This window comes from Eschrichtius robustus, chromosome 8 (genome assembly GCF_028021215.1).
Source record: "Eschrichtius robustus isolate mEscRob2 chromosome 8, mEscRob2.pri, whole genome shotgun sequence".
Classification (NCBI taxonomy): Eukaryota; Metazoa; Chordata; class Mammalia; order Artiodactyla; family Eschrichtiidae; genus Eschrichtius; species Eschrichtius robustus.
In genome coordinates this window covers 83,843,303-83,860,700 of record NC_090831.1, presented here as the reverse complement: position 1 = coordinate 83,860,700, position 17,398 = coordinate 83,843,303, and the positions used below count along the sequence as shown (strand labels likewise).

The following is a 17,398-nucleotide window of genomic DNA, read 5'->3' as shown; positions in this document are numbered from 1 at the left end:
GGACTCTGTCCATTCAAAAGGCAGAAGACAGACCTGGCTGGCTGGTCTGTACCTTGTACCTGCCAATCAGCTGGCCCTGGAGAGATTCCTGTGCTCAGCCCTGGTCTCAGTGCTCTCTGACTCTGCCTGGGCAGTGACAGCAGCATTAATATGGAGGCTGGTGAGACTGGAGCACACAAAGGCAGCCCAGCCTGCCTCTTCTCCTCTCCCTGCTCAGGGTATAATGCTGGCTCAGGGTGGTCTCAGCCTTCTCTGGCAGCTTTGTTCCCAGTGGAGGATGGCAAGAAGGGATAGGTCTAGCTCCCCTGGGGCTTCCAGCCCAGCTGGGACTGGGTCCCAGCTCTCCCTGCCCTCTGAAGACAGAAACACATACACTCACACACACGTTCACACACATGTACATCTTCCTTTGTACGTCTGCCTTTGCATCTCATAACTCAGAACCAGAGATTGTCAGGGCTGGGAGGGGCCTCTAAGAACATGTCATTGATGGAGAAACTGCCCCAGAAGAGAGGGTGAGAATTGGGGTAAAATGCATAGAGAGTAGAGACGGAGACAGGGGGAGTAGAGATTGAGTTGGGGTGAACAACACCCCAGGCCCTGTCTCTTGAGCCCAGATCCCCCCACTCAGCAGGCATGAGCAGTGGGCCTGCCCTAGGCACTCGGAGTGGAACCACAGGGAATTATGGAGCAGGCAGTCCTGAGGGGCCCAGGCAAATTCCAAATAAAGGTTTTTAGCTCCTCCACACTTGCTATGGGGTCTGATCTCTCCTACACACACACACACACACACACACACACCCAGGTGTGGAACCAGCTTCAGGCAGCCCTGCCCAAGCCAAGAGGAAAAGAGGGTCTCACTTCTCACTTTATTCCCTCTGAAACCCAGGGCAGTAAGACCCGGGTGTTTGAAATCCTCCAGATAATTTCAGCCAGATTCTCCCCTGGACTTCTCCATGTCATTAAATGGCAACACCACCCCCGCCCCCAGTCACCCAAGCGGCAGACCTAGCATTACCCCTGCCTCCTGGCTCGTGTTGGAAGCCACCCACCCACTCCTCTCTCCAGTTCCTCCTCACCAGGGCTGGCACTCCCCGAAGTCCCTCTCCATCCCGGCCCCCACGGCTTGGTCCGGGTCTGCACCCATTCAGGCCATTTGATCTCACTAGACTCTTCAGTGGCTCCCTTGCTTCCCTCGAAGCCCCTCCAATCCACTTCCTTCCCAGAGGCCAATGGGACTTTTCTAGAGCGCACATCTGCACGTGGACTCGCCACTCCCTCTGTCGCCCCCTCCAGTGTCCTCCCTCAAGGAGGAGAAAGTCAGGCGGCGAGCCACCTAATTCTGGCTCCTCGGGCGGGCGGGCACGCTTTGCTGCGCCACGCAACCCCTGGGCCTCGATCCTCGGACGGGTCATTCCGCCCACCAGGCCCACACTCTCCACTCCCGCCACCCTCCCCCGGACCTTGCCCGGGCCTGAGAAGGCGGACCCAGGGCAGGGCTGGTGGGCCGGGGGCGGGAGCCTGGGCCAGGGCGAGAGGAGCCGCCTGGCCCCGCCCCCTGGTGCCGCCATTGGCCGCGACCTAGCGGGTGGACCGGCAGCTCCGTGCGCTCTGCAGCTCCTCTCCGCCAAGGTCCCGACTTGGCAGCTCCGGGCGATCCGGCGCAGCGTCCGGAGGCTGTCCGAAAGGTCGGGCTGGGCGAGCAGGGCCAGGACCGTGCGCTCTCTCGGCCGCTCACTCTCGAACCCAGCCCCTGGCAGCCACGCCGGACGCGCACTCACACTCCCTCTCGGCGCGCGGCTCCGGGGCGCGATGGACGCGGCACTGCTCCGCAGCCTGCTGGAGGCCAACTGCAGCCTGGAGCTGGCAGAAGAGCTGCTCTTGGACGGCTGGGGGCTGCCCCTGGACCCCGAGGGTAGGCGGGAGGCGAGCGGACCGGGTCGGCGCGAGCTCCTTCCCTGGCGCGCTGGGTGCCCCCGGGGCCCCGTGCTCCGAGCGCCTCGCGCCCTACGTCCTGCGGTGCTCCGCGCCCCCAGCAACCCCTCTGAGCCCCGCTCTGCTCTCTCCCGTCGCCAGGTCCCTACTCCTACTGCAACACGACCTTGGACCAGATCGGGACGTGCTGGCCCCGGAGCGCGGCCGGAGCTCTGGTGGAGAGGCAGTGCCCCGAGTACTTCAACGGCGTCAAGTACAACACGACCCGTGAGTGTCCCCCGGACCCTCCGCCGCGGGTTCAGCACCTGCCTCCCAGGAGGGCGGTTTAAGGGTTAGCGAGGGCTCCGGACCCAGCGTCGAAGACCTAAGGGCGGTGGCACCGTCCTACGGACGGCGTTAAAGACATAATACTGTGGGCGCTCCCTCTGCCCCTACCTCACTGTTAGCTTCAGACCTCAGTAAGGCAGTGATTTGCCCACGATTCCCGTGCTCCAATGCGCTGAGAGCCCAGAAAGGAGAGAAGGAAGTACTTCCTTCCTTTTGAGGACAAACCTCTCTCCCACATTATATACTCTTGGTGCCTGAAGTTTCTCCATTAGGGCGTCTCTTTGTTTAGCCAATTTCCGCCCCCCATCTCCCCGGGGAGGTGGGAAGGGGTGGGGCGCATAGGCTAAGTTCCCAACCCCCAGGGTGAGTGCCACGATCAGACTCTACTGTGGGAGAGGAGGAGAGCAGGAGGCAGGAAAAATGGGGTGAGGCTTGTGTTGGGGGACATGCAAAGCGTAGCCGTTTCTGGGCCGGAGTGTGGGGTGTAGCCTCTTCCCTACCCAAATGTCCCCGGACCGGCCCTCTGGGCTGTGAGTCCGGGGCGGTGGTCAGCACTACTGCTGCTACCCAGGTAACGCATGGTGTCTGAATCAGGACCGCCCACCCCCACTCCCTGGGAGAACAGCCTGTGCTCTCCTTCCTCCTGGCCAATCACCGGCTGGCTTGACACTCTGGGGAGGACGGCAGCAGAGGCTACAGGAGTCACACGGCATCCAGGTGGGGTTGTTCCGGATGGGCTCTGGGAGGGGAGGGGGTGCCTGAGTCTATGCCCTGTGGAAGGTCTGATGGGAGCCAAGTGGGAGTGTCTTGTGAGGCTGTGGAATGCAGCATCACTAGCCCACCCTGAACAGCCACTCGCACCTCCAGCCCCGCCCCACCAGCAAAGAGCCTTCTGAGACGCTGGGCAAGAGTGGAGGGCATCTGTTTGTCTGAAGCCCCTCATCCTGGAAACATCATAGCAACCTGTCTCTGAATGTGTGTCTGAATAGTGGCACAGCTCCCCTGTCACCTCACTCGTGCGCACACACACACACACACATGCCTGTCCAAACTCAGGCCTTCACCCCGAGAGATGGTTAGAGGGCTAGATGGTAGCATCTGCATCTGAGGCTGAGCGGCATTCCCCTGTCTGCACCAGCGGAGGGCTCTCGTGTCCCAGAGAACAGCTGTGCTTGGAGTCCAATGGCAGTGGTGCTCCTAATGGAAGGGAGTGAGAGAGGTAGTGGGGCTGCTGAGGAAGATTTCTGCGTCATCTGACCACACTTCCTATCCATGATTAAAACACACCTCCCTGGGAGGAGGTGAGGTCCCTGACCCAGGAGATGTGCAAGCAGAAGGAATGGCTTCCACGCTCCTTCCCAGTCCTGAGATTATAAAACTGTATTTTTAGGATCTTGTGAGCCGTGTGGGGTGGGGCAGTGGAGATCAGGGGCCCTGACTCAGTCTGAGCCCGGAGACCAAGCGCTAAGTGAGGTGATACGGCCCCTCCACCCCACGGCCTGTGGACCTGAGGCAGCTCTGCTCTGGTTCCTACAGCCTGAGCTGTCCCCTCTCTCCCCAACCAGCCTGGAGCCCCCAAGGACAGGGCCTGGATCTCTTCTCCATGGCCAAGCTGAGCACAGTATTCAAACAGTTTATTAAACAGCTACTATGTGCTAGCCACTGCACTGGCATTGAGGCCCCCACTCACAATTGCAACAGACAAAAGGGATGCAGAGTGATAAATGCCCTGACTGGGGAGTGCAAGGGGGCTATGGGATGAGGAGGAAGAGGGGAGGGGAGGCAAGAAGACTTCCCAAAGGAGGTGCCGCAGCACGTACCAGACCACTCACATCACGTCAAATGAGAAGCTGAAAAAAGGTCAGGGTGCCACGGAGGTTGGCAAACGTAGTGCCAATTAGCCCGTGGTACTAATGAACAGTTTTCTTCATTTGGACCAAAGTGCTGCCCGCACTCTGACTGCTGGCGAATGGGAGAAGCATGTGGGACAGAAGCAGCATTGCCGTTAACCAGTGTGGCGGCTGAGGTGGGAAGAGCCGAGGTAGCTAATGGCAATGGCAATGGGGTGATTGATTTCTCTCCTCCCCTGCCTCCTAGCCACCGCATCCTCCGACTCTCTTTGCCTTTTCAGTGGGAACTTTCCTGGAGAAAGAAGGACACGGGGAGGGAAAAAGCTCCTATGAGAAGCCTGGGGGAAGAGGAGGAAGGGTCCCGGCTCCTCTTCCTGCCCAATTTTGTTATGCTACAGCCAGACCCCCGCTGAAGCCTCATGTTTTAGAGGGCGGCCATTGCCCGCATGGGACAGAAGCTTAGGCAACAGTCCTCGTGTACTTTCGTCCACTCAGCTGAGCACAGAGAATCGGCCACAAAGCTACCAAGTGTGGATCATGGTCCAGGTGCCAGCTACCGCTGAGAGCTTTGCATACATAATCCCATCATCCCCACCTCCCTAAGGCCCCCTGAGATATGTACTGCTCTTATGCCCATATTGCAGATGAGAAAACTGAGGCTCAGAGACATGAAGTCACTTTTTCAAGGTTATAATCAGCTCCTTCAGCCATCACTCTTAACCACCGGGCAGCACCACATCCATGAGAGACAGTTTGCGAGAAGAGCTTAGAGGTACAGGAAAAGACTCATGCCTTTACCCTGGAGGATCAGGGAGGGTTTAGCCTCTGAGCTGGACTTCTAGGGACAGATGGGATTTTAGTAGGTGAAAGTATAGTAAGTCTAGGGGAAGAGATGAGGACTGTGCTTTGTGCCTCGGGACTGGCCAGTGTCATATGGAGCACAGGTAGTAGGAGAAAGAAGCAGATGAAACCAGATGGATGGATGCTGGTCAGATGACGCACGGTATTGCAGAGGACTTCACCTTTGGTGCAGGAGGGAGCCTAGGGGAGCTTGTGAGCAGAGGAGCTCAGCTTTGGGGCACAGAGTCTCTGGTGGCAAAAGGAGGGGTTAGGAGGCTACTGTGACTGACCCAGGTCAAGTGGAGGCTGCGAGAGCAGAAGAGGGCATGGATGCATTTGTAACTGACAAGACTGGGATGAGACAGGGAAGCGGGAGGATTCAGGGACCACACTAGGAAAATGCTGAGCACAGTAGAGGATATGTGGACTCTGAGGAGCTGGAGGGACATCTGAGTGAAGATGTGGAGAACGCAATTGGCTGGATGAGGAAGCCCAGGCTAGTGCCTTGGTCTGGAGACAAGGTATTCAGGAGTTCTTGTGTGGTTAGCTAACAGCTACAGGTAGCAAGTGTGGGAGACTTGGTCAGAGCCTTGTTATTCTTATCCAGAGACTGTTTCCAGATGCAGCAATGGCCAAGGGAAGGGAAGAGACTTGTTCAAGGCCACACATGCTCGTCCATGGCAGAACCCAGTTAAGTGTACACGTGTCCGAGTCCCCTCCAGTGTTTTCCCCCACCTGGCGCAGGTTCTGTGTGTCTGTACTGTCATTTGACCTGTCTTAACTCATTAATCTTTACACACACCAAATGACAGAGACATAGTATTATCCTCATATTACACATGGGGAAACTGAGGCACAGGGAAGTTAAGTGACTTTCCCAAAGTCACACAGCTTATAACAAGGATTCTAACTAAGGCTCTGCTGCCTCTGAGAAAGCAAATCTGATGGGTTAAACAGAGAAGGAATTTGTTGAAAGGCTATTGGGGAGTTTACAGAATTACTGGATGGAACGGAGAACCAGAACCAGAAATGGGGTCCCCAGCCAAGAACTCAGGGCAGAGCTGGCCCAGTGAGGGAACTCCTACTCTCCCTGAGTGGGCCCTGACAACGCCACGAGCCCTGGCCACCAGATGGGCCATGGCCCTCCTGTCATCACTGCCTTGGGTTCTTAAGCTTCCTGCAGTGGTCCCCAGGAAACCTTCTGCCCATCTCCATTTTGTGGGCCCCCAGCTCACTGATTTCCTCGGGGCCAGTGCATCTGTTGAGGTGGGGGGAGTGTGGAGCTTTGGGTCCCACACTCCAGCTCTGGCTACAAGGGAGCCTAGAAGGTGAGGGCCTGGCATTTCAGCCCTATGGCAGGAGGTGTTCTCTGCCTCTCCCAGGTTTCCCTGAGCCCATATGGGAATCAGGTTCAAGTTCTGGGCCACCCAAAACTATCATAATATCCATACACAGTAGAACCTGGGGCAAGTCCCACCCCCTTCCTGGGCCTCAGTCTCCCTGTCTGTAGGGAGAAGGGAAGTGGATTAGCCCAGCAGTGGTCTGGCCAGAGGTGGGCACTGTATTCCATTTTCCTCCCACCTCTCACCTGTATTCCACTCCTGTGCCCATCTCTATGTGCGTGTCTCTCTCTGTGTTGCTCTCTTTGTCTCCATGGCTCTATCTCTGTTTCTATTTCTAGGTGTGGTTCTATCTCTGTCTCTGGGTGCATTTTCTCTCTGTCTCTTTCTGTGTGTATGTCTCTGTGTATTTCTCAGTCTCTATCTTGTTTTCTATATATGTGATTCTCTTTCCCTCCCTCCCTCCCTCCATCTTCCCTCTCCAGCTCCCTTCCTTCCTCTCTCTCTCTCCCTCCCCCTCCCCCTCTCTCCATCCCCCCTCCCTCCCTCCCTTCTCCCCAAATCCTCTATCTCTCCCTCCTCCCATCCCTCATTCTATCTGCCCTACTCAGGCACCTCCTCTTGCCTGTCCCTGTGGTCCTCGTGGCTGCAAAGAGGGTCCCGCAGCCTCGTGGACAAGGTCATTTTCCTCCTGTGGAATCACCAAGCCCAGCCCAGCTCAGCCTCGGCTCCTTGACCTCAGGCTCACAGGACCATGTCCTGCTGAGAATGGCAGGCCCATCAATACTGAGGCATCTGCCAGGACAGGGGAAGAGATGCCTCATCTAACCCAACCCTTTGGGGAGGACTTGGGGGTCTCCACTTCCCAGAACCCCAGTCTAGAGACATTCTGAAGCCCTAGTTGTGTTAAAATGGAAACACATAAACTAGGTGGTCTCCAGCCACAGGGGTCTTCCCACTGGGTCTGCCTGCTTGTGCTCAGGAGCCAAGGGTGATGAGAAAGGCTGAGCCCTGTCCTCAGAGAGCCCCAGGCTGCTTAAAGACCAAGCTCACACAAATCAGCCATCAGGGATTGGAAAGATGGGTTTGGTGGGCACTGGAGCATTCCTGGAAGGCTTCCTGGAGGGGGTGGGAGTGGTTCTTGAAGGTCTTGAAGCAGTGGGGACATTACATTTGTTGAGGACAGGCCTGGTGCTGGGGTGGAGCCTCAGGGAGGGTCCCAGGTAGATGGACCCCTGGGTTGAGGAATAGAAGCTGTGACTCCAGGAACTCAGGTCTGCATTCCCAGTCCCCAGTGAGACCCAACCACACCCTGACCCCTGAAGCCCAAGGGTCAGCATTACCCTGTGTGTGAGAACTGTCCCCTGCTGGGAGAGAGGGAAAGTGGGACAGGCATGACCATCACTGAGGGTCTGGCTGAGGGAAGGAGGAGGAAAGAGAGACAGAGCAGAAAGGACGCCCCTCTGGCCATCCAGACACCTGAGAACTTCCCAGCGGTGAGGCCTTCTGTGCTGAGTTCAGCCCTCCCCGCCCCTGCTGCTTAAGGCTGGGAAATGACTGGCCCAGAGAGGAAAAGACACTTGCCCAGGGTCCCACAGAAAGCCAGGGCCCTGAATAGCCTCAGCAGGCTCTGGGAGCTCTCAGCCCACGCTCTAGCATTTTTCCACCTCTGCATGCATGGGGCCCAGACAGCTGAGAAGTGTAACAGTGGGGTCTCAGCTGTCCCTCTGCTTAAGGACCCTTCATCTCAGGGAAGACCAAAGATGCAGCCACCCACTGCTTTCCCTCGCCCCTTCCCCAGGAATCCTCCATTTAATGTCCCGTTCCCTGTCCAGGTTCACCTTTTATTGGGTTTGTGGGTATGTTGCTTTTTCTCCACTAGAAACAAGCTCTTCAATGAGGCATAAGACCTGACCCAGCCTTCCAGGGGCTCCTGTCTTAGAGAGAGATTCTTAAAGAGAACTTTTTGCTATTTGCTCTTAAGTGAAATAGCACAGCCAAGGCTGTAGGAGTACATGGGAGGAGGTTGATTCCAAAAAAGAGGGAGAAGCAAGTTGGGAAGACTTCATGGAGGAAGTGCTGTGGAGCAGGGCCTTGAAAAATTGGGCCAGTGATGTGTCGGGTGGAAGGGAGGGTGGGAACAGAGGTGGAGAGGGAATAGGGCCGGATCATGGAGGCCTTGGATGCCAGGGCGTGGGCCTCGGTTCTGCTAGCATTAGAGCCCCAGCTGCTTGTCCGTAGCGTCATGACGTAGGACTGGAGCACTCTGGAAGGATGCCGCTTGGTGTTCAGGATGTACCATCTAAATCTGAATCCGGATTGGCTGGGAACTTTGACTTTGTCCTTCCCCTCCCCTCCCTCCTGCTATTGAGTCAGACGCTGCAGCATCCTTCCCTGCCCACTCCCCCCACACCCTGGCAACCCCAGAAGGGTCTGGAACCCCCAGGGCAAATCGCCACCCCCAGTGACTCTCAGGAACCACCCCAAAGGACCGCAAATGCAGTTCACCCACCTCAAACCAGGTGCCCCAGAGTCTGGCCAGAATTTCCTTTCACAGCTCCTGCACGGGTGAGGCTGGAGGCGAGGAATAGCAGGAAGAACCCAGACCCAGCTTCAGGAGAGCTCACCTAAGTCCTGGCTGTGCCGCGATTGACTCACTGAGTGCCGGGCAGCTCCACCCCATCTAAGTCTCCATTTCCTTATCTGTGTGAAGGACACAGAAAACATCCTAACCTCATGGGGCCCCGTCACGACTAGGGGACGGCGCTGCCTAGGGCTCCCCGTGCCCAGCTAGGCTATTGTCAGCAAGGGGAGGAGAGTGAGGCCTAGGGTCTGGAAGGAGGAGCAGTCGTGTCTCCGGGATCAGGTCCTTGAGGGTCCCACTCCCGCCGAGGATGGTTGTCCTTCTGAGGTCGTGTGGCCTTCTGTTGTCCCCGAGAGACACCAAACTGTGTGGTCTCTGGGTGGTGTCTTGGGAGGGGGCGGTCTGTCTACACGAAGAGGGTCTGATCCCCAAAGGCCTCTGGAGAGAAGCAGCCCCTTGGCCCCCAGAGACCCCTGTGTTAACAGGAGGACTTAGGACTCTGCCAGCCAGAGATGTCTTCACCGCCCGTCCCACTCGCCCACCCCCGTCACTTCACAGAAACGATGGTTGGGAGCCAGTTCTAACCCTGCTTGTCTCACCTTTGGGCAGGGTTTTCTCCTCTTTGGGCCCCCGTTTCTCTGTACAGGGTGGGCGGTGAGCTGGGTGGGTTGTCGTGGCCCCTTCCCCTGGCATCCTGCACCCCACGGCAGCGTCTGCCGCCGGGTTCCTTCCCTCCGCCTCCCTCCGCTGGCTGGCGTCATGGCGACGAGCTGGTTGAGCGTTGCTAGGCATGGCTGGAAGGAGGGAGCCGTGCGCAGTAGGGGCTGGAGCAGGGGTAGGCACCTCCTCCCACTTGCCCCTTCCCTGGGGAGGCCAGGGATCTCACACAGTGAGCTGCATTCCACTCACACCTCTTCCCTTTTCCGTGGGCCCGCTGTGGTCTCCATGAATCTGCTTTGTGCCTCCCTGACTCAGTTTCCCCACCGTCTGCTGTAAGTGTGGACATTTACCCCTGCCATACCTACTCAAGGACAGAGGGGCATCATGGGTGAAAAGCCCTTCAGAAATAGAGAGCTGAGGGTTTGGGGAGGTGCAGAATGGACAAGGGGGTCTGGAGAGCAGTGTCCACACGATACTGAAGACATGGGAAAGAAGTTCCCTTCTCTCATCCCAGATGTCACGAGCAGATGGCCCCGAGGAGGCCCTTCCCAGCCTGATGACTGGGTTGGTGATAGCAGATTCCCGATCTCTCAACCCAGCAGGTTGGTCCTGAGCTTGGCTGAGCATCACCAGCTGCCCCCGCCAATGTGCGGTGATTAGATCAAGACGGGAAACGTTCAAGCTTAACTCAGGGAGACGCACACTGTTTGGGAAGCTCAGGGAGACTGCTGTTGGCACCATGACTGTGCCGTGTTTCCCCAAATGGTCTTTTAACTGGAGGTGAAAAGCAATTAGTCATGCCCACAGTATCACTGCCTAGTCCAGGCAGTAGAGATTTTTCCCACAAAAGAAAAGTGACCTAAGGTGTAGGTCCCAAGCCAGACAGGAAGGAGATAGCTAGGTCTGCAGTAGTCCAACTGCAGGGAAAAGCAGTAAGGGGACTGAGGGTGGCATATCTGGCCCTTTAGGCGTTTTCTGCTCTGGGGGTCCAGGCACTAAGTGGCTAGGACACTGCAGAGGTGGCACAACTGACTACATCTTCTGGAACACAGGGTAGCAGGGAGAGCCTCTCCCTTCCAGAAACACTGACTCCAGGATCTCCCATGAGAAAGTGTGTCCTGGGGGAGAGAGATCTATTTCTGCCTCTTCATTGCTGGTGACCCTGGACATGTCTCCCTCTTTGGGCCTCTTTAGACCAAAGGAAGGAGAAGTTGCCTCGCCCTCTTAAATTCCCAAGGAGATGCCTGCTGACTCAGTTCCCAGTTTACTTTCTTGCCTGGAATCTGGAGGGTGCTGACCACAGGTTTGCTGTTTCAGATGGACACCCCTACCCAACAAGGGTTGGACTTACAGTGTCAGCAGTTCTGGCAGCGGGGCTCAGCCTGCCCGTGGCATGAGTGTGAGACTCAAGATGCTCCTGCACGTGGGACAGTTTTGCATTTGCCATGCAGCTTGGCAGAGCCTGGGCATCCAAGGGTGGATCCAAACTATCCTCTTGGCCCATCCTGAGCCTCTCATTCTCATTTGGAGTTCCCCGGTAACCTAGACAACAGCACCACCTCGGTCCATCCTGAGCCCCTGTGTGCGCAGCTCTGTGTAGCCTTTGAGAAAGGGCCAGAGGTGACCTAGGCCTTGCCACCCCTACTCCTCAGCTAGCTGGGAAGGCATGACCCCTTTACAGAAATCAATGAGAGAACAATACTGACCCAGCATGAGCTGAGAGAAGTGAGCAGCTGACCCTCCAGGGGCTGGAGCAGTTATGGAAGCACCTGGAGGTACTAGGATTGAAGCTGGGCATTGAAGAGGGTCATGGATTATCTTGACCTTCTTGGCCTGGGCCCAGAGCTATGGGCTGAATGGGCAGAGCGGGGAGGTCCAAGTCTTAGGCGCTCTCCAAGGTCCCCCACCTGCGTTCATGGTGTGAAGCGGGCAGCAGTAGCATTTTGCTGTCCGTGGTGCTGAAAGTTTCAGTCCTGCACATGACCTCATCCCTTCAGTAAATATTGCTTCTGGCCCTTCCCATCACCCTGTCAGCACCCTCCCACCCTCACTTCTTGTCATCTTCTTTCCCGACAGCCAGTGACCACATTGCTGCTCCTCCACCACATTGCCACTCATCCCCATGCCCAACCTGTCTCTGGCACTCTCCCCCTCATAACCACCACCAAAAAATGGTCCCTCATGGTCCCCATCTCCCATATATTGCCAGTTCGACTATCAGAGATAGAAGTGCCAACCTCGGGAGCGCTTAAAAGTGATGTATGGATGTCTGGGGTTGTCACAATGGCTTGAGGGTACTACTGGCAGTTTAGCAGATTGAAAAGTCCCACACAACAAATACTTGACCCACCTGAGATGCCAATAGCATCACTGAGAAGCAGTTTACGTTACTTTTTCTGAGTGGGGAAAATGAGGCCGAGAGGGACGGGACTTAGCCAAGGTCGCTTAATCAGCCAGAGACAAAAACTACAGCTAGAATTTAGGCTTCCATCTTCTCCCAGCCAGGCTCCTGGACCTCTCAGGTGACTGCCCAAATCAGAAGCTCTTGTCAAAGTGTCAGCATCTGAAAGGGACAGAGCAGATTGTAATGAGGGCTTTCAACAGGCCAGGGCCACTCTGGGGGCAGAGTCCTGGCATGCTGCAGGGGATAGAGTCCAGGCTTCCCAGACCACAGAGCTCTGGAAGAGAAGACCTTGCCTGCATCATCCAGACCCTAATGACCCTGGCAGACTACACTGCACACCATTGACATCGATCTTCGGCGGAGGCACCTGTGTTGCTGTGGTAACAGGCACCCACCTCACTACATCCATCCCCACAATTCTGGCCTGACCATCTGCCCTCAGACTCTCCGTGCCCATCTTCCTGTGGTTCCCAGGGGGGACTCTTCCTGTCTTACTTTCTCCTGTCCAAGGCTGTGCCTGAGGGCTCAGTGTCCTCATTAGCTAGCTCCCCCGAAGTGCTGGGAACATCTCTCTTCCAGTCACCTGGTACCCAGTGTCTATAGCCAGAGCCTCATTCCCAGGCATGGCTGGGCCCCCAGAGGGAAGCCCCCTCCCACCACTACATCCCACATCTCAGACCCTGCTTTCCAAGGCTTCAACAGACCTGAGTCACTTTGATTCAGCCCACGTATACTCAGTGGCTCACTCCTGAGGAGGGATCTGTTGACTCCAATATGGTTTCTTCCTACTTGTCTGTCCCCAGGGAGCTCAAGTTCAGTAACAGAGAAAAGAAGGATCAATTCTAAAGAGATGAGACTCATAGTGAGTTACGGCAAATGCTCTAAAAGAGATTTTTCTTTTTCAAACTATGTTGTACGATAGTGGGTTGTGAAGTAAATTTAGTGGGTTGTGACTAGTATTTGTATATAGAATAAATATAATTCATTAGAAAGTAATAGAAAAATATAGCTGTGGTCAAGATAAATTTCACTTTGTGAAACTGGATTCAGTCATGTGAGCGGTGTGTGTGTGTGTGTGTGTACTGGACTGTGAGATGAAATGGATATGTGGCTGTAGTTCAAGGGCAATAGAGTGTGAAGACCTATGTTTCAAGAGATGGGAAGACATAGAGGAGGTGCTTAGAGGGAAAAAGAAGAGATTACTTAATACCTTGGGTGCTGGGGAAGCCTCCAGGAGGAGGTGGCATTAGAGCTGGGGGTTAAAAGATAAGTAGGAGTTTGTAGGACTATGTCCATGAGTAGAGGGTGTCTCAAGGAGTGGTTCAGTATGGAGCTCGGTGTGTGCCAGGCCTGCTGGTGTAAATGTCAACTGCCATGTGGAGTGGTAGAGGTGGGTCAGGAAAGTTCGGCTGGGGCCCGGGTGCCAAGGGCCTTGAATAGCACACCAAGAAAGTTGGACTTTATTCCCAAGAGCAATAAAAAGCTGCTGATGGCTTTTATTCAGAAATCGGCATGATCACTCTGGCAGTGGGGGTAAAGGATAGAGAGTCGAGGGGGGCAAGAGATGAAGCCAGGAGGCAAGATAGGAGGGTGTTGTGCCAGTGCAAGGTGACTAGAGAGTGGGTGGAAGGGTGGGCAGGAGAGGAATGGACTCCGGAAAAAGAAAGAGGAGACAGAATCCACAGAGCTTGGTACCCCAAGGGCATTGATATGAGGGACCAGAAAGGTCTCAGATCTGCAACATCGCTATCCTGACCCCCTCCTTTCTGCAAGCCCGCCCCATGGTCAGTACCACCACAAGATATCATACTTGGGAGATGAGTATTCTGAGGTCTTGTCCTCAGGGAGCCCCACACTGATCTGAGACACCAGACTCACCCACCTGTACAACTGAGGCCAGGTCATGAGCAAGGGCTGGAATGTGGGGCTCAGGCTGTCAGGACTGAGAGGGTTGGGGGCGTTGGGAGGCTCAGGAGAAAGAGACTCGTGAGATGCAAGCAATCAAAGAGGCCTTCCTGGAGGAAGGAACTTAGCATTGACTTCAGAAAAGCTAGATAACATCCAGGAACACATTCACAGAAGATAAATTTTTCTGCCCTTTGAACCATAGCCAGGATCAGGGTCTGTCTCACCTCACACAGGCCTGTTGAGAGGGACTCTAAATCCCCATCAGGGAGGGACTGTTCATTTTACAAAATCACCCACCCTCCCAAAATGCCTTTACATTGGTCCCATTGGCTTCACCCCATACTCTGTCCTTAAGTTCAGTAACATCACTGACCCTATGCATCAAATTGTCTTAACACACAACATTTCTTTCTTTCTCTTAACATACAACCTGTAGTAAAACAATCCTGTAGAGGGAGAAAACCCAAGTGGGGAATTGGGTGCCATGGTCTGGGGCTAGGAGCTAGTGTCCTCACATTGGGGTCAGAGTCGGTGTCAGACCAGCATTGGCCTGACTGACTCACACTTGGGCCAGGGACCTGCCAGAGGCAGGCCTCGCTGATAGGTGACAGGCCCAGGAGGCATGAATAGGCCAGTAAAAATCCCGAATTTGAAAAATCTATAAGCTCAGAGCACCAAATTAAAAAACAATTAGGCTAATAGAATCTCCCCCATTGTTTCTGCTCTTCTGCAAGTGCTCCTTCATAACTCCATTGCTTTTAACTCACTGTTACCTCAGCGGAAGTGGATTTTTAAAGTAACTTAATTATTTTAGAACTCATTGCTTCCAAAAACAATCTAAAGTTCCCCCTTCAGCTCTGTGACTCTGTGCTCTGTGAGCTATTTTTTTAAAATTAGCTTTATATTGTGATTCTAATGTAAACCCAAAAGAAAAATCCACAAACAACTGCCCATTAGCCAGAGAGCAGAACGCTGGTACAAATTATCCCCAAACAATAGATCGTTTAGAATTTTTAAGTAAGCGGGGGAGGTAGGGTACATAAGACAGCGAAATGCAGAGCAGAGGCTGGCAGAGGGCTTTGGAGTTATCAGGTGTTAGGCATTCCTCTGGCTGGAAGTGATGGTGGGCTACCTGGAGAGCATGGCTTAGGAGCTAGATCTTGACAGTCAAGCTAGGATTTAAAGAAAATATGCGCCTTCCTTGAACTTCGTACATCCCCCTTCAGTAAAACCCTCACTTCAGTACCTCAGACACTGATGCTCTGAAATGTCTTTTCCCACATCACATTCCAACTTTAACACAGAGCCAGGTTCTCAAACATTTAGAGATCACATGGTGGTCTCCCAGGCAGCCGCAGCTCAAGGTCAGCAGCACAGTCCTGTCTTCCTATATTGCTCTCATTCCTGTACCGCTACTCAGTAGCCTAGGGGTTAGGAACATAAACCCTGAAGCCAGACCTTCTGGGTTTGAATCTTCTCATCTTTGTATCCTTGGCAAGCTGCTTGATCTCCCTGTGCCTCAGTTTTCTCATCTGTAAAATGGGTTAATCTCAGTACCTACTCCATGGGGTTGCCTGAGGGTTGAATGGACGAGTGTAAACAAAGTAGTTAGAAGAGGACCTGGTACAGGGCAAACACCTGCTGTATAAATAGTGACTGTGATGAAAGTGGAAGTGCCGATACTGGTGGGAAAAGTATGGATCTCATGAGCATAAAATGATTGGGATTAGGATGGAAACTCTTTGGCATGCTGAAAGCAGTGAATCTTCAGCCACATCCCAGGGCTCACAGTGGGGTTCAGTTTCAAACAAAATTAAAAGAAGTGTACAAAATGCTAGTCAAAAATTGTATCAAAAATGGGTTTTATCATGCCTTTTAGCTACCATGAGTGGTAAGGCTTTTGTGCACTTTTCACATGAATGACTTTCACGTGAACGTTCAGACGTGTTTCCTGGCCTAGAGAGGCTGAGACATAGGGACCTTATCCTGTGGGCACCAGGGAGCCAGGGAGTGTTCTTGAGGAGGGGAGTGACCCGCCTCTTGGTGCATCTTCTGTAGGGAATGCCTACCGAGAGTGCTTGGAGAATGGGACCTGGGCCTCACGGATCAACTACTCACAGTGTGAGCCCATTTTGGATGATAAGGTGAGTGGCTTCCACCTGCCTCACCCCTGGTCCTGTACAGGTAGTAGGACTCAGATTGAGCACAGAGGATGCCAAGGGTGGCAGAACCAGTCCTATGTCACCCACTCACCCCTTTCTTGCACCTCTTGCCCTCACCCTATGTCCTGCCCTGTGCTCAGTGACATTGTGGTGGGGTAGAGAAGGGGACGTGGAGGCCCACCTTCAGGAGAGCTCAGCTGGCAGAGGACACCAGCAAGGTGGCACATGACACAAGAAGGGGATGACCCTGTAACCACTGCCCCAACATCTAAGAGGCAGTGTGACTTCCTTCCTCCTCTGGGCCTCAGTTTCCCCATCTGGCATTCTGATTCTATGACTCCACATGGAAACAAGTGCAGCCCCCAGAAGGGCAGTCCCCACGGGAAGCTGGGTCCCACTCAGACCTCACCAGCCCCCCTTGCTCTGGTGCTGGATTCCGTGTTATCTGCGGTGCCAGCCTCCTTCCTCTTGAATCTTCGCCTCATTCCTGACCCCAAATGATACATCCCACCCCCATCCCTCTCCTCTTTTGCCCATTACAGCCCCCAGTGGGGCTGAAACTTTTCCCCAAAAGAAGTCCAAGTTCAGAGGAAAAACATTTGTCTGCCCTGAGAAAGTGATTCTACAAAATGTGAGCCAAAGGGGGTCTGCAGTGAGGGCCACAGGAGTGACAAGTGGGATGGGTCATAAAAGAGAGAAAGAGGTCCCCTCCTGCCCTCTGCCCTCACCTCTTCATCTCACAGCCCCTCTGAGCAGTGGCAAACCAAAGTGGGTATGGGGTGGCGGGATAGTCTGCCCTGGCAGGAAGGAGTATTTTATCATTGCCTCTGTTAAGAATTGCCAGCATGTGGTGATAATAAAAAGCGGACTGATTTTATTTGGTCTTAATATTGCTCTTAAAATCTCTACAGATAAGGTACCCCCTCACTGCTGCACCCGGGGCTGACTGATCCCAAGGCACCCCCAGACCTGCCATAGGTCGCTGCTTCTGAGACAGGAGGACGGGTTGGCTCCATTGTACAGATATCCAAACAGAGTCCCAGAGATATAAATCAATGCACCCTCAGTTGCTCAGCCCATTAGGGTGTGAGCTGAGATGAAACACAGGTGTAGCAACTCCCACTCCAGAATTAAAAAGAAAATAGAATCTACATACCCACAGCTCTGGCATAACTCAGAATACATTGTGCTCAAATCTGCCCTCCAATTGCACAGGAGACACCTGACCACAGCCATTTATACCAAGAGCCACGCAGGGCCGACAGGAGAGAGCTCTGGGTGCCGGGTTGGTGGTGACCCTTGGAGCCTCTTCTGCCTCCAGGGTCAGGACGCACAGGGTGGCCATTGCTAGAGTGCCTGGGCTACCCTCCACATGCCCCAGGCCTCTG

General features: G+C 54.4%; 1 protein-coding gene across 4 annotated transcripts in view; it reads left to right on the top strand.

Moving 5' to 3' along the window:
* Window positions 1–17,398, top strand: part of CRHR2 (corticotropin releasing hormone receptor 2) — a 43,539-nt gene that overhangs the window by 14,180 nt on the left and 11,961 nt on the right. For 2 of the 4 annotated variants that reach the window (XM_068550021.1, XM_068550020.1), the window contains exons 1-3: window positions 1,813–1,915; window positions 2,077–2,202; window positions 15,907–15,992. In XM_068550021.1, the coding sequence (XP_068406122.1) occupies window positions 1,813–1,915; window positions 2,077–2,202; window positions 15,907–15,992 (315 nt within the window). Of the gene's footprint in view, window positions 1–1,812; window positions 1,916–2,076; window positions 2,203–15,906; window positions 15,993–17,398 lie in introns of those variants that run through there. The other 2 variants (XM_068550019.1, XM_068550018.1) reach the window with 1 other exon arrangement.